Consider the following 16,461-nt stretch of genomic DNA (forward strand, 5'->3'; position numbering starts at 1 on the left):
CAATCATTTGATTAGACAATCAAAAAGGTCATCAGAACATGACCCCTACTGGGATGTTGTCAGATTCTCTATAAAACGATGTGGAATTTTAATTAGATTAGGTTCATTGGATCTTTAGATAACCTATATATAGTATGTGGGTCAGAACCATGGCTAGGACCCAATAATGGCCATTGAATAATTGAATTTTTTTTCTAAACAAAACAAACATCAATCCATGTAATACAATATTAGACTATCACATTCTTCAGATGATTTTATTTTGTTTAACATAACAGCTGCTGGCATCATCACAGTATTCCTGATTTTGAAATGACTATAGTAAATAAATCAATCTACACAAAGTAAAAACATGTGTTAAAACAAGTATACCTGGTAATGAAACAAAACTTTCATAAATTACAATATTCATGTATATATTTCAGTATTAGCAAGCCACGAATAGATAAATGTTCAAATATTTATTTTACACTGAAATCATTTTATAGTGCAATGTACTTAATTTTTGTGAGGGGTAGATTTAAATCATGAAAAATCACATACTACATATCTTAATAAAGATGATACATGCTATATTGGTATTTTAATGCACATTGTTTTTTAACAGAGATACTTTTAAACTAGTTTCTAAACCTTAGGTTTGAGTGACTGGTTGGGCTGCAGTCCGTTTTCACTGGCAAGCTGCTGGTTATTGGACATAATTTGTATTATGAAGTGTTCCTATATATACCCAATGGTAGTAGTAGCCATAGCCGGCAGCCGGAAGCCGTAAAGTAGCCGGTAAGTAGCCGGCAGCAGTAGCCGGTGGTATGTAGCCGGTAGCCGGTGGTCGGATGCAAGTTCTGTTGGAACGTTGCCAAAATAATTGGTAAAGTGTCCAAAAATAGACCAGAGTGTATTCTGGATTGGGTTTGTATTATGACAAACTATGAAATCTTCATTTTTTTTTTTTAAAAAGAAACACTCAAGAGCATGGATAAATTTAGTGATGTTTGTTGAACTTAGGTATAAGTAAACAAAGGTCTTTAGATTGTATGTTTGCATCAAGCTGTTTAAATAATGCTTAATTGACAAAAGTCCTTATGGTATTGACAAGGGATGCATACGCTCTATTGGATTGCTCATCCGGACTTGTGGTGGGAGGGCGTAGAGGTGCTGATAGTGGAAGGCCATCATCCGTATTGATGTGGTTGGACTGATAGACTATAGATGTTCTTTCCATTGGTGGGAAGGATGGGGTTGGCAGTTGTTCCTCTAGTCCCTTTAGGAATGTGTCCAAGGCACCCTGGCACTGGCAGATAAAACCTGCGTTGGGTGGTGATATGTGTGGCTAGTGTCACAGTTGAGTGGAATGTGCCATGGGCTAGCCAGCAGGTCGGTGGAGCTGTTAAACCTAGTCCCTTGTTGGGGCTCTTCGATGTGGGGATTAGGTGTGCTGGCAGAAGTTACATTGTTGGGGAGTGAGTTGCATCTGTTGGCCCGTAAGTAAACCATTCTCCGGTAAATGTTGCCACATCTGGAGCAGGTGACTGGTCCTTATGTGAGGTTCTAATGTCGCGGTGTAGGCTACTGGGGTGTTTAAATGTACGGGCGCAGTGGGTACATGTATGGTCAGCCATCATGGTAGTGAAGGATGGTAGCTAGGGTGGTTATAGTGTGACTTCATAAGTGTTATGACGTCATAAAGTGTTGGTGATCGTTAGATGTTCCCTTTCCTTTGAAGGGAGTAATCCATGTGGACCAGTAACCCGATATGCAGCTATGGCATGAGATCTATACTACCTGGGATAATTTCGGGATAGGGAATGCTAAAAGTAAGTGAAATGACTGGGATCCCAGTTTTATCCGAAGGCATTGATCCCGACAGGATCTAACATACCCACTGCACAATTAATATAGAGATACAAAGGACTCAACTCGGTACTGAACAGATCATTCTGGATATTCCAGGGCCTGGGGTTATTAACACTGACGTTATATCCAACCCTGGTATATGTCATGGCAAAACTGGAGTTACTCCAGGAAAAAAATACTGACCAATCACAGGCCTGTAAAAACTTCCTTTGAAGATTATTGTACAAAGCCCACCTTGAAAGTCACACAGTCAACCACAGTATACCGTTATTCAATCCTTTTGATGTACATCAAAGGTTCAATCACCTGTTGCCTTCAGTTTTGCTATGACATATTCCAGGGATATAACCACAAAGACAGTAACCCCTAGAGTATCAAGGACGTTAGCAGATACATAGGAGACAAAAAGACGTCTGGTGTCTTTTGTCATCCAAACCAATGGTTGCCTTGGCAGTCTCTTGTCCATTCTTTTTCACACATCCAGCACCACTCAAAATAACACCGAGAACAAGACATATGCATACAGCCACCTGTCAAAATCAACAAATACTTGGTAAGTATACCAAGAAACTGCTTTAAAACTATATACAGTAAACTACGAACATCATTATTTTAGCAAGTTAGCGATAATTCCTGTGCTCTATTTTGACATTAATATTATTTTGCAAAGTTTATAGTTTGAATGTGCTAAAATATGATAACCACTAATATTTGTACATTTACAGCATTAGGTTGTTGGTTTGACATTTGATGAATACCTGCTTTTTCTGTTTTTGTTTTACAGTTTGGACAAGGTTTAGAAATACGACCAATCGTCTCCAGCGATTCCAGGTCCCACCTGGCTCTCATCTCCTGTTCTTCACTCACGTTCAAGTTCTGTTCATATAAATACATGTTCACAAATTAATACATATACACAAATGAATATATCGACAGCCACCAGAACATATTAAATAGATAGAATAAGAAACGAAGAGAATCGATGCTAGAGTTTGAATTTATAAGATCACAATAAATTATCAGTTGCAGACAACAAAAGTGATAAAAGGTTTTGTTTTTGTTTTATTTTGGTAAAGTCTTTTTATGCAAAAACTAATATGAAATTAAAACAAAATCAAATTAAAGATCATGCCTATTTCTATCTTTCTTTTTTTCTTATGGACTGTTCAAGTCATTTTAGGCCAAGCATTACGTGACATGGTTATAGTTTTATCTCACCTGTGAAGAAGCCTCTTGTGGCATCACAGCCTGACAGTCTGGGTCCTCGTGGTACTCGACCTTACACTCTCCACAGAAGGCATACTACACAGACAAAATTTTCTCTCTTAATTCAGTTTTTAGTTCACTGCTTCTTTGAATTAATGCTTTTTGACACAGGGGGCCAACTCAATGAAAATGGATGTTGTCATACATTTTTTGTATTTGGTGGATGAACTGATGAGTATATATGACAGTCATGTGATTTTTTTTGAGAAAATATGAAATTTGAAAAATTATTAAAAAAATCGGGATATTTTATAGTAAATATATTTTATAAAAAAATGTAAATATCCCGATTTTTTAAACAATTTTTCAAATTTCATATTTTCTCAAAAAAATCACTTGACTGTCATATATACTCATCAGTCCATCCACCAAATACAAAAAATGTATGACATCATCCATTTTCATTGAGTTGGCCCCCTGTGCTTTTTGATAGACATCAAATTTAAAACCATAATTCAATTGTGTGTGGTTTGGCAGTAAGGTATATATGCTGGAGTTTCTGGAGAAAAACCACAGACTCATAAATACAGTGTAGGATACACAGAAATTGGGAGGGGCATCAATATACAGTAATGATCAAATGGTTCAGGTATCTGACAACCTTCCAGTTGTCCTCAACCACTGGGTTATTAGTTTGAAGACTTAGTGGGGCAGTTCCTAAATAATGGTTTTTCTCCATGAACTCATGCTTTTTTCTGTCACCAAAACTTACACATCTGACCATAGATGTTAGTAAGACATAAGATACAAACAATTAAGTCAGAGCTTTATGATTCAACTATCCGAACAGCCTGGAACATAATAAGCAGTGGAAAGCTATATATTGGGAAAATGTCAACCAGCTTACGTACTTGGCCATTTTGTACTTCAGTATGCACTTCAAAGACTGATGTTTTTTTTGATATAATAGACTTATATAAATTGATATCTTACCTGACAAGTTGGACAGGTAACCTTTCGAGATGCCTCGGACAAGATAAATCCTGATCCACAGCCGACAGCTGGACAGAGCATGCCTCCATTCTGTAGTACATATTCCTCTGTGGCAAAGTTCTTGTAACGCTCATACTGGGTCATCAATACAATAGTACATCATTGTAACGCTCATACTAAGTTGTCAATACAAAACAGAATATTTACTGTAGCAATTACATCTTTTCAATGATTGATTTCATTTATTGTATATAGTAAAATTCATAAAGGCAGCTTTTTTTAAAGAATCGTATAATTTCCACATGTGAGTTGGCATTAGGAATACATTAAAGGTGACAGAGAATTGGATGATGGTGGATAAATTATAATGATAATATTAGAACAATAACAATTGAGGAAAATTAGTAGAAAAATGATACCTGGTCAGTCCCTAAAAGATAGAAATGATGACCATCTTCTAGCAGGGATTCCGGACACCCAACTGTGAATGTAAACCAGTATCAATATGTTAATGTCAATATTCATCTTCTGTACCATAGTGGTTGGCATGGATTGGCAATGAAGTTGGCAATGGTGGTAGTGGGTAGGAAGAGGGAGTGGGGTGCTGAGGCTGGAGTTTCGAGAGATATCACTTGGTTTATTTTGTCAAACATCTTATTAGCAGCCAGGGTCATTTTTGAATCGTTCATTTGGCTGAAGAGGTAGCTGGATAATTTGGATAATGTACATTGAACTATAGTGAAGTCAGTGCCTAAGAACTGCTTTCATGGTTTGAACATGCAAACCAGAGTTAGAGAGCTGGTGGCTGAATGTTCAGGAACCTTAACCACTAGGTCATTGCATGGTAAGGAGATCAGAAAAGATTTTAATAAAACCATGATATATCCAAATTGATATAAATGTGACTTTTAAGACAGACTGAATGTTCCGAGCTTTCGGAAACGACTGCTACATAAAACACAACAAAAGTATTTTACCAAAGGTTAGATAGTTATTTGAGGTACTTGTTGTAGGGTTTCCCACCTCTCAGATGATGCAGAAGACAAGAAAGAAAGGAATATAGAAATATCTAGGACATAAACATTCCATAATAGGACATGACTGGAAAGGATGGGGCAGGACTGGAAAGGATGGGGCAGGACTGGAAAGGATGGGGTAGGACAGGAAAGGATGGGGCAGGACTGGAAAGGATGGGGCAGGACTGAAAAGTATGGGACAGGACTGGAAAGGATGGGGCAGGACTGGAAAGGATGGGGTAGGACCGGAAAGGATGGGACAGGACTGGAAAGGATGGGGCAGGACTGGAAAGGATGGGGCAGGACAGATCTGGGTTACACTATACATTGTATACATTTCATATTTCATGATAAAAGGCATATACATTCCTGAGGTAGGTAAGTTAAGTTTTGTTTGGCCTTCCACACTCGTAATAGGAGTTTTTTAAGACAATCTGAGTAAAATTATCACATACACATCATCATAGACCTACAGGATGCTTTATTTTACCTGGACATGGTAAACTGTAGCCTATTTCCTCATCCTCGGTGAAATTCCTCTCATTCAGCCTCACAACACCATAGGATTTGAAGCAGTCCAGACAGATAATGTGGCGCCGTTCACATGGGAACACCATGATAGGAGATCTGTATGTATGTGAAGAACAGTAAATTGGTATAGCACAACATCCGTAATGAAATAAAAAAAAGTGGTTTGTCACATCTATGTCATGTACTTGTCATGTACTTTAAAACACACTGCTGATCAAAATTTCATTTCAGACCTGTTACAATTCATCAAGTGAATGTTGCATTTTCTATATGCTACCAGCAATATTCCGTCGCTCAGCAAGTAGACCTTTTCTATTTTATTATCAAGTCTTTTAGTAAAATACATCTACATTTTCATACATAAATTGTGTATCTTCATTTCAAACAAAAGATCTCACAGTGCCTGTATCATTCACTTGGATATCAACAATACAGGTAGTGAAAATCATGTGGCTTATAAGTATGATTAGTCCCACAATCTAGCGATATCGATTCTGATGTCATATTTTGGCAGAACTGTTTGATGTGAACAGTCACCAAAAGGTGAGAACATTCATACTGTAATGATATGTAAAAGGAACCGATCAGTGTGGCTTGTACATAGTGTTAAATACGGTCTCTGTCACTCAGCTGACGGAGCATGCTTCTTTGGCTCAGTCAGTAGAGCCATAGATTTTTTTACACTGGAGACCCAGATTCAATTCCTGATGAGGACACTAGACAGGAATCGTGTGTATTTTTACCTGTTCTACAGATGCATTATCATCTCAAAATTGAGATATCTACATCCAATACCAAGAACTCACTCTATTTCTGAGCACACGACACAAGTTCTGCGTTTCCTGTTTGGACGAACATGTTTTAACACTGCAGCAGTTTCTCCCTCTTCGCTTTGGTGTCCTGTACATTTGAAGTAAAAATTCTGAAATACAAATAGGTGTTTTATGTTAATGAATGTTCAGTTGATGTTATTTTGAAACTTGACATATAAGCCAAAAAAAATATGTCTGTTTAGGGTTACATTGGCAAAAAAAATAGGGAAGGTAAGTCGGGAGGATTCTTAAGTAATGGCCTGAGCCGGAGTCTGAGATCGAAATCCAGAATTTTAATTTTTTTTTCGTCGAAAAGTGGGGGAAAAATTAAGGTCGGGGGTAAAATATTGGGGTCAGTCTAAACAGACTTATTATTTTTTTTGGCCTTATATCAATTATGAATCTTTATTGAGGTCCATATGGTGTTATACCGCCCTAGCAGAACAAATGATAATCCAGGGCATAGATTTTTATGTTAGATACCAGTAGTTTCTTTGACAAATATCAAAATATTCTCTGATGTGCATGCTAAATTACTACAAAAAATATAGTCATAAGACAACACCCTGAAGAGCTCAGTGTTTGGGAAATGAAGTTCTAAAAGAAGTATTGACTCTGTATTATGTTGGTAACACATGAATGTACCATGCATCTACATCACACATTCTGGGAATGATTGTCTATAAATGATTTTAAAAGTTATATGTGCCGTAACTTGTCAAACATTTTTGACCAGTATTTTTTTCGTTCAGAAATCTACTGAAATCCACAAGTTTTGATGAAATATTAAAAGCCAATGGCAAACATGTGTATAATAAGATTAATAACAATACAGATTTTACACTATGTAAAAACCCTGTGTCTGTGAATCTGACTGTCAGTTTGACTTCCTTCCTGTCTGTTCATACATTTAATTTGTTACACTCTTCTAATCTATACTCAACGCTTCACTTTGTTACAGTTGTCTGTCTGTTTGCCTGTCTGTTTTTGTATTTGTTTGTTATTTGTTAGACTATTTTATACTCACCACTTCCCTTTCCTGTCCATCACACTGTTCACTTTTACATTCTCCTAGGATACGCCCTCGTTTTAATACATCATCAAAGTTATCAGGATCCTGTGAAAACATCAAACGATTTTTCCTCAGCATAAACTTACAGGTAAAAATAAGACATATGTAAGAAGATTACTTCTTGTACAGGTATCTGATTCACAAAGTAGAAAATATCTGTAACACTTGAACACCCATTCCTCCATGGTCCAAAGTATTATAGGACAAACATGGATGGGACCATAAAAATATTGAAGAAGTAAATGTGAACATTAGAGATGAGGCAGAATCAAGGTGGAAAACAACAGATCAAGTGCAAACAAATGATGAACTTGAAACAATGTCTGGTAAATTGGTAATGACTTTCATACTTACAGTAAGTGAATGTAACAGTCTTACCCTGGACAGGACGATGTGTCCACTCCTACACGATAAACACCGGACCCTCAGCTTTCCTGGACGCAGACACTCACAATCTTTACAGTAGACAAAGTACTGGTAGTTAGGTTCTCCTGGTCAAGGCAGAAACATCAGATAGAATTAAAAGTATACACCAATTGAATTCTAATAGTTATTAATTAGTAATGTATACCTTTATGCTAGTAAAACACTAATCCTGTTTAAGTCTGTTTCAACCCCAGCTTTTTGCTAACCTATATGAGTCTGTTTTAACCTCAACTTTTGCTAACCTGTTTGAGTCTGTTTTAACCTCAACTTTTGCTTACCTGTTTGAGTCTGTTTTAACCTCAACTTTTGCTAACCCTGTAAGAGTTTATTTAATCTCATCTTTTACTAACCTTATTTGAGTCTGTTTTAACCTCATCTTTTACTTAACTTGTTTGAGTCAATTTTACCTCAACTTTCACTTACCCTATTTGAGTCAGCTTTAACCTCATCTTCCACTAACCCTATTTGAGTCAGTTTTAACCTCATATTTCACTAACCCTGTTTGAGTCAGTTTTTAACCTCAACATTCACTTATCCTTTTTAAGACTACTTTAACAACATATTTCAGTAATCCTATTTGAGTCAGTTTTATAATCTTACCATTCTTAACTCCAGTATGTGTTACACTTGTTGCACCACTTGCTGAGATTTCTCCCACTTTTATGTCCAACTGTGGTGGTTTCTGTGTGAAGGCATGTAGAACTGAACAGTTACTTATACAGAGATCCTGAAATACAGAATTGAGATATATGCTTACATGATCAGGCAATGTGGGAAACAGTACCATAAGGATGTTATCCATTAAATGTATGACTGACAGAACACCGTGCCCCGACTTCTCGAAACAAACTTCAGTCAAAAAATGACTGTAAGTCATAAATTTCATACAAGTTACATAAGGAGGAAAACTTAAAGTTTTGACTTAAGTCCGCACTTAAGTTTCGAGAAATCGGGGCCAGGACACACATGGAAGAACTATAAATAGACACACAGGTAAACAGGACACATTCCCTGTAGACAGCAATGTAACGAATACACAACACAGACAAATGAACGATATACATTTAACCCTATGACATTTGTAATAGAGAATCTTATCTAAATTGATCAAATCCATACTTGAATTTGGTCTATTAGAAACATTATACATGTACTGTAAAATATGTATATAACAAACACACTTACTACAAATTCATAGTTAAAACAAAGTACTATTCATTCTCCGTTAACATTCCTATATGATTTTTATGATATAACAAACTATGCATGCATGATGAAGTGTAAATTTGTTGGTCCCCAGAGGTTTATATTTGCTACTTTAAAACTATGTTTTACAGTACAAGTATTATATTACCTTGATAGTTGATTTATCATCCAAGATTCTTCCTGCGAGAATAATCTGTATTTCCTCGGTAGGAATTTGTAGTTTTTCAGACAGGATTGATTTCACATCAAGAATACTTGATTCAATGTCTGCCTCTACACTACAGGAGCATGAGGAACTAAACTTCACATTGAGGAGAATAGAGGACATCTGAAGACCAGTCCTATTCCTTAAAGTGCTAAACAACAGTCCAACAGGCTCAATGCGTGTTCTCGGCAACATTGTTGTCCATCTCAGTGTGCAGTCTAGCTGCTACATAATTTGTATCATAGCCATGTGTTTACATAATGGTGTTTTTATAAGATAACCTAGCTACATAAATCATATTCTGTATATTTTATCAGAGATTAAACTGAGATTTAGATAGTACATCTATAGTACTAGATAGACTATATACGTGTATCTAAATCTCTTATTTTAATTTATCTTTTAATTATTTTTGAAAGAAAGGAGAAACATTTATAAAAAAAACAAAGAACTGAATTCATCACTTGCATGCATTATCCATGAACATATTTACGAGTGTTTCCGAGTCATATCTACAACGTAATTTACGTTTTTATGCTTACTTTCTTTTTCCTATTATTTTACACAATGACTTACTTAAAACACATGTAAAATAGCTTTGCTTTAGTTTTAAATCGACTTTTAAATTATGATACTTTTCTTTCGTTTTGAGAACATCTATTTGTTAAAAATATCATTACATCATAAATACATTGATAGAAAAGTAGCTGTCATTTACAGTTTAGCTGACCTTTTACGTATGCCCTATCTTTACTCATCCGGAAGTTGCAAAATGATTTCTCCCTCACTTAATGTATACATACGCGGTGATATTGTAAATTATTTCAAAGGGAAAGAACCATACACAAAAAAACATAAGATTGCACACCGATAGTTGTAAGAAGACCAAATTATAACTATTTGGTTATTCTAATTTAGGCTTAATCTCCAGATTTACTTTGCAGCTTCTAAACCGGAAGTGAGTGATTCTACCAGGAGAAGAAAACAAAAACATGTGAGATGGCTCTTCTGCGTTCTACATCCCGTGTGCTGAAACCTTTCTTCGATTCCAAGCTTTCATCACCGGTGGCTTTTTATCACAAGAATGTAAATGTTTATCAAGCAAATCCAATCGAACTGTTTTGTTATCATCGATATTGTTTAAGCATGATCGTTCCCATGGATCATGACCTTCTAAACTGTGTAATGATTTTCTGTTCAATATAACACAATTATGCAATATCACATTTGTAGATAGAGACAAATTATAAACATGATTCGTTTCACGAAAATATCTAATGCAAGCCATTTTTGATTAAGCGTATTTTAATTTAGTCTGTACTGTGTGTGCAGGATGAGACATAATTTGTTTCATAATCTAATAGAACAGGGGCGACAACACAGATGTAAATAACAGTATCATTTTTGTTTATCGTGGAACTCATATGGTATAATATGACTGAAGACAAGGCCTTAAAGGGCACAGTCAGATGTTTTAATATGAATCATGTACAGCATAGAAAGAGCGAAGCTCTACTTGTTTATTTTATTTTCTATTTCATGTAGAAGACATATGATAATTTAGAAATAAAAGAACACACTTTAAACTATAGAAGTATAAGATGTAATAATTGTCTAGCAAAAACTCAAAGAAATGAACTCACAGGTTCGAATTTCTCTGTGTCCATTCAAGGCCTGGAGTGCCGCGTATGCAAAATCCTATGATTTCGCGCCATTTTTTGACGTTATGTGACGTCATGATTCCTTGTGCTCATCTTCGCCTTGGTGGATATTTTGACTGCATTCTATAGCTTTTAATAAATAAAGTATTATTATTATTTTAAAAAAAATAATTAAAAAATGTTTAATTACCCCCGTTATACATTTGCATTAGTTAAATATCTATTTACTGGGGAGAGCAGTACCGGAGCAACGCACAACCTCCCCATATATATGAAAAAATGGCGGCGGCAAACTGAAGCTGTCAGTGTGTAGGATTGAATTTTGAAGATTGTGTTTTTTCCAATATTTTCGTGTATCTGTTACCTTAGAAGTGCGTGCCCTGCGCCCTTATTATAGTCTATATATATTTATATTGATTCTTAAAAAAAATATGCAATTTGGCGAAAAATTTTAAAGATTTATATGGCATTGATTTTCTACTTGACCTAACAATCCTGAAAAGATATGAGTCATTCTCAGAAAAGTTCCAATTGCTGTCATCTCTAATGTCGGGCGACCAGTTCTCACCGAGTACCAATTCTCAGCAATCGGATCTGTATCTATACAATTTCCATGCAACTTTTGTCAATAAAGCCTTCTTCTGAAAGAAGACACTACTATGCTGATTTCCACAAAAACATATCTCAAAATTTGTCTGTGATCATGCACGGCCAGAATTGGTACTCGACGAGAAGTGGTCGCTTGCCAGTATATATTGTCTTTTTAGAAATATTTTAATAAGAAAAGGTCTATGTTTGAGGTGGCACACTACTACCCTGTTACATTTGGTGCTGTGACAACCCAGGTTTGAATTCTGGTCACGGCACCAAATGTAACACTAACAGGGCGGGTGCCACAAGCCACACTTGAACCCATGACCCAGGACTTACTGGTCCGCCGCTCTACCGACTGAGCTAAAAGGAATTCCCCCCTTGCTTTAAGCTAAAAGGTGACTGTATTACTTTGTACAATTAAAACTGCTACACTGCTAATAATACATGTGCAAGATGTTTTGTATATATAAACCGATCTCCTTTTCAACATTTGATAAAAAAATATAATAGTTTTAGTAAAAGTAATGCTCATAGAAGATGCCAAATTGACCCAAAATTCAAAGCATTACAGAAGTTAATGGAAAATCTAAAGTTAAGGAGCGCTTCCTTAAAATCTGTAATGCTTTCCTATGGAGAATTTTAAGTTATGGAACTTAAGGGATTCCTTAAGTTTAAGGAATATTTAATGTTCATGAAACTGGGTCCAGGATAGCTATCCATTTCTTTACAATTTTGTATATGTGAAACTGAATTAAGTAAGTTATAAATACTTGTAAACTTGTATTCAGTGATTTGTTTTGCAGGTGATTGACCATTATGAAAACCCAAGAAATGTGGGTTCCCTGGACAAGAAAGATGTTAATGTTGGTACAGGTCTTGTTGGTGCCCCAGCATGTGGGGATGTTATGAAGCTTCAAGTAGGTACCTGGTAACACCTTATGATATGACTTATCTTTTTATGTTGTATGTAATGTAGCTGAATGAAAAAAAAACTTAATTATGAGAAGTTTTCTTTTAAACATGAACAGAATCTTCATTGGACCCATTGGTACAAAGCATAATCAGATTTGTAATGTATTTTTGTGGGTATTTTTTGTTGTTTTTGTGTTGTTTCAGGGTGTTCTGCACATATACAAAAGTTGTTTGCTATGTTCTACATTATGACCTTTGTCCTTCATAAAAAAATATAATCTCTCTTGTAATCTAATCTAATTAATTTTAATTAGATTGTTATTTTGATAGAGTATGTGTTGTAAACTGTTAGATTTGTAGTATACAGTATACAGTATTGTATACAAATTAATGAATTTGATTAATCATTATAATTACTGACAGAGTGAAACGAAGGGAAATAACCCTTGATAGAACAGAATGAAATTAACGTAGCCAACACAGATAAATAGGGAAATGCAGTCAAATTTGTTGGCTATCGGGTTCCATTAAACATTTAGTAAGTACTCTAAGTATATATTCTGTTTGCTGAATTTTCTTGTTTCAATAGTTTTGTACTCATAGTGTACATTCTTCACACAGATAAAGGTGGATGATGACGGGAAAATTGTGGATGCTAAATTCAAGACATTTGGATGTGGGTCAGCCATTGCTTCTAGTTCCCTGGCAACAGAATGGATTAAAGGAAAATCAGTAAGGATTTTATTTCATGTTAAATATATATAGTTAATGAAAACTGATGGTGTTAAAAGGGCTGGTTTATTGGTTATATGAATTCTGAAAGTTCTTGTTAACTATAAAATAGATAAATACATGTAGAATAATTCAGGTAATGTTGCCAAGGAATATATAATAGTTTCATATATGAACATTTTTTAAATGTGGATATAATTTCTTATCTAGAGTGTGCATAATACATATTCATCCCACCATCATCAGATGGTGGGCTATTCAAATAGCTTTTTGTCTGTGGTCCGTCATCCGTCCTTCTGTCCATTAACAATTCTTGTTATTGCTATATCTTAGAGAGTACTGAAGGGATCTTTCTCAAATTTCATATGCATGTTCCCCTAGGGCCTTAGTTACGCATATTGCATTTTGGGACCAATCTGTCAACAAGATGGCCGCCAGGCCGCCATCTTGTATTTTGATAGTTCAGGTTTTTTTATCACGATTTTTCAGAAAGTACTGAAGGGATCATATTCAAACTTCATGGTTTTTTCCCTTGTGCCCTAGTTGTGCATATTGCATTTTGGGATTGATCAGTCAACAAGATGGCCAACAGGACGTCATCTTGGATTTTGATAATTGAAGTTTGTTACCACTAAATCTCAGAAGTACTGAAATTGCATGTGCAGGTTTCCGTAGGACCTTAGTTGTGCATATTGCATTTTGGAACCAATCGGTCAACAAGATGGCTTACAGGCCACCATCTAGGGTTTTGATGATTGTTTGTTACTGCTCAGAAAGTACTGAAGGGCCTTTCTCAAATTTCACATGTAGTATGCAGTAAAAGTTTGAAAAGCAGAGAAAAGATCCATCTTTCCATTGTCAGACATAGATCGATCTTTGGTGAGCACCAAGATCCCTTTGGGATCTCTTGTTGTTTAAGAATTGAACCTTTTTGAAATAGTTTCACCTGAATCTGATTGGTACGATTTTTCCAAAGACATACAAGATTTTAAGACACGGTAGCATTTTGTTTCAACAGGTGGATGATGCTGTGAAGATAAAGAATACAGATATTGCCAAGGAGCTCTGCCTTCCCCCTGTCAAGTTACACTGTTCAAGTAAGACATTTAACTAAACTGTAACTCTGAGCCCCAATCCCCTCTAAACTGTGTTGTTATTCTAAGAAACCCCCTCCAAACTGTTACACAGAGTGAAATAAAGGGAAGTAACTCTGGGTGATCAGAATGGAAATTAGATTAGTTGGTTTTACTGTGATATGCCTGAAAAGCCCATGGTGGTGACATGTGTGTGAAATGTTCAATCTCGCTCGCTGTCCGCCATTACACACTGTGGTCGAACTTCTTGTATGCCGAACGTTAACCCTGTCCCTTGCTGATAGAGTAATGCAACTTTTGTCTAAAACTGCTCAGATCGCTCTGACAGTAGTGTGTTTACCTTATTAGGTGAATTGTCTTGCCTAAAAATCATTTTATCACCTTCTCAGTGGTTATGCAGTTCATTTGTTTAACGTGCATGACTTTGGCTCAGGCATGGGTACAGCTTCCATATTGTACCTGCTAAATAGTATTGATCAATGATTTGATATTTCAGCGATATTAATTAAAATACTTAACAATGTCGTGGAATTTGTCAATGTTTTACGTTATATGTTTCATAAGATATGTAGAACAAAACATTTATGCTATATTTTGCTTCTTGGTTATGTAAAAGAATTAGCCTGAGTGAATTGTCTTTTTAATGATATAATATAAAAGTTGTTTATCGATTTTATATCTGTACATTATTTATTTATTACTTTGAATGAATGTCAAGGTCATTCATTTTAACGAGCTTAGTAGCCCTTCATGCCTGCATGCTAATATTACTTCACTGGGCCTCTTGGTTAACTAATATCAAGACAAAGTAAAAAATATTAATTGATTACAATTACTTACTTTATTTTCATTGTACTTACCAGTACAAAATATCTTTATATCTCTTGCAGTGTTGGCTGAAGATGCTATCAAGGCAGCCCTTTCTAACTACAGACAGAAGAAAGAGGAGGCCAAGGCCTAAATTTCAGCTAAACCAACAAAAAATGAAGGATCAGCATTACCTTGATAACTGAGGTGATCTTAGAAAACATCCAATATTTAACAACTTTGTGGTGGAAACAATGTATTTTATCTGTCTACGTAACCAACCAAATATCACCAATATAAACAGTCTTATTATTTATTGAGAAGTTTAGCACCTATGTTATGTAGTCAGTTATATGAAGAAAAAAAATACCAATCTTTCAGTTACTGTGAAAAAATAAGTTTTTGTGCATGCAGAAGAGAGATGTCCTGAAATATGTGCAAAAAAAGAAAAGATAACAGTATTATTTTGATTTTATTCACCTACAGCGAGTTTTTAGTATCTCCTTGAATGATGATATTTTGACAATATTATTTTATTTTGCCTTTCACCGTTACTAGTTAAATTTTCTAATCTACTCTATATTCTGGAAATTTATTATAATTTGATTGTATATCTACACTATTTGCAGTCTGTGGTATTCTCCAGATGTATTTTGTTTTCGATTTTTGCAAAAGTAACTTTATATGTACATGTATTGAAGTAACATGCACCCTCGCTTGAATGTTCTGTCCGACATAGATTGTGTTGTGATATGTGAAAGAGTTCTTCGAGTATTTGAGATACAAAAATCTTAATATGTTTTGTTGTTTTTGTACAAATAAATGTTTAAAATGAAATGTGCTTGTTATTTAATTATCACAACCTTACTAAACCAAGTCAGTAGTTTGGGCAGATTGATATGACGAGACCAAACAAAATTTTGGTGATATAACTTGAATTCAATGCCACATTGGTCAAATTTGTGTATGAAACTTAGAAGACTTTTGGATAAAGAACCTGTAGATATTTAGCCAATAAAACATATAATGCTGGTTAAAGCCCAACAAAATTTGCAAAATGACCTTGATCTACTTTGAATGTCACAAATAATTAAAGCAAAAGCTCATAAGTAATCGCTCAATGTGCAAAATTAAGATGACCCATACCAGTGTCAATTTTTGCAAGATTTTTTTAGGATTTTTTATTTCAATATTGTAACTTAAAACTGATTTGACCAGGTTTTCCTCATCAGCATCTTTTTAAGCCGACCATCATCAGATGGTGGGCTATTCAAATTGCATTTCATCTGTAGTCAGTTGCCTATTCTTGTTACTGCTATTTCTCAGAAAGTAGTCGTTAC

General features: G+C 35.3%; 1 protein-coding gene across 3 annotated transcripts; it reads right to left on the bottom strand.

Annotated features, from left to right (window-relative positions):
• Positions 1–241: 241 nt before the first annotated feature.
• On the bottom strand, positions 242–10,084 carry LOC138324857 (E3 ubiquitin-protein ligase parkin-like). Of its 3 annotated transcripts, none has more exons than XM_069270070.1 (12): positions 10,052–10,074; positions 9,265–9,546; positions 8,511–8,637; positions 7,863–7,975; positions 7,440–7,529; positions 6,407–6,522; positions 5,560–5,696; positions 4,473–4,534; positions 4,054–4,188; positions 3,073–3,156; positions 2,613–2,730; positions 242–2,384 (listed from the first exon to the last, which is right to left on the bottom strand). In XM_069270070.1, the coding sequence occupies exons 2-12, from the start codon at positions 9,514–9,516 to the stop codon at positions 2,281–2,283; spliced, it is 1,338 nt and encodes a 445-aa protein (XP_069126171.1). In that variant the 5' UTR covers positions 9,517–9,546; positions 10,052–10,074; the 3' UTR covers positions 242–2,280. The 3 variants fall into 3 exon arrangements, with proteins under 3 accessions (XP_069126171.1, XP_069126180.1, XP_069126161.1); XM_069270079.1 differs by having other exon boundaries at positions 9,265–9,543; positions 10,052–10,069; XM_069270060.1 differs by having other exon boundaries at positions 9,265–10,084.
• Between the last annotated feature and the right edge of the window lie 6,377 nt (positions 10,085–16,461).

Source organism: Argopecten irradians, chromosome 1, assembly GCF_041381155.1.
Source record: "Argopecten irradians isolate NY chromosome 1, Ai_NY, whole genome shotgun sequence".
NCBI classification, from domain to species: domain Eukaryota; kingdom Metazoa; phylum Mollusca; class Bivalvia; order Pectinida; family Pectinidae; genus Argopecten; species Argopecten irradians.

What these genes read in the sequence shown, in the direction of transcription:
- LOC138324857 (XM_069270060.1), bottom strand. Translation starts at nt 9,516, where the DNA reads ATGTTGCCGAGAACACGCATTGAGCCTGTTGGACTGTTGTTTAGCACT. An exon ending in TTACCTGTCCAACTTGTCAG is followed by an intron (nt 3,157 to 4,053) that starts GTAAGATATCAA and finishes TTGTCTGTGTAG; the next exon opens with TATGCCTTCTGTGGAGAGTG. An exon ending in AACAAAAACAGAAAAAGCAG is followed by an intron (nt 2,385 to 2,612) that starts GTATTCATCAAA and finishes TGATTTTGACAG; the next exon opens with GTGGCTGTATGCATATGTCT.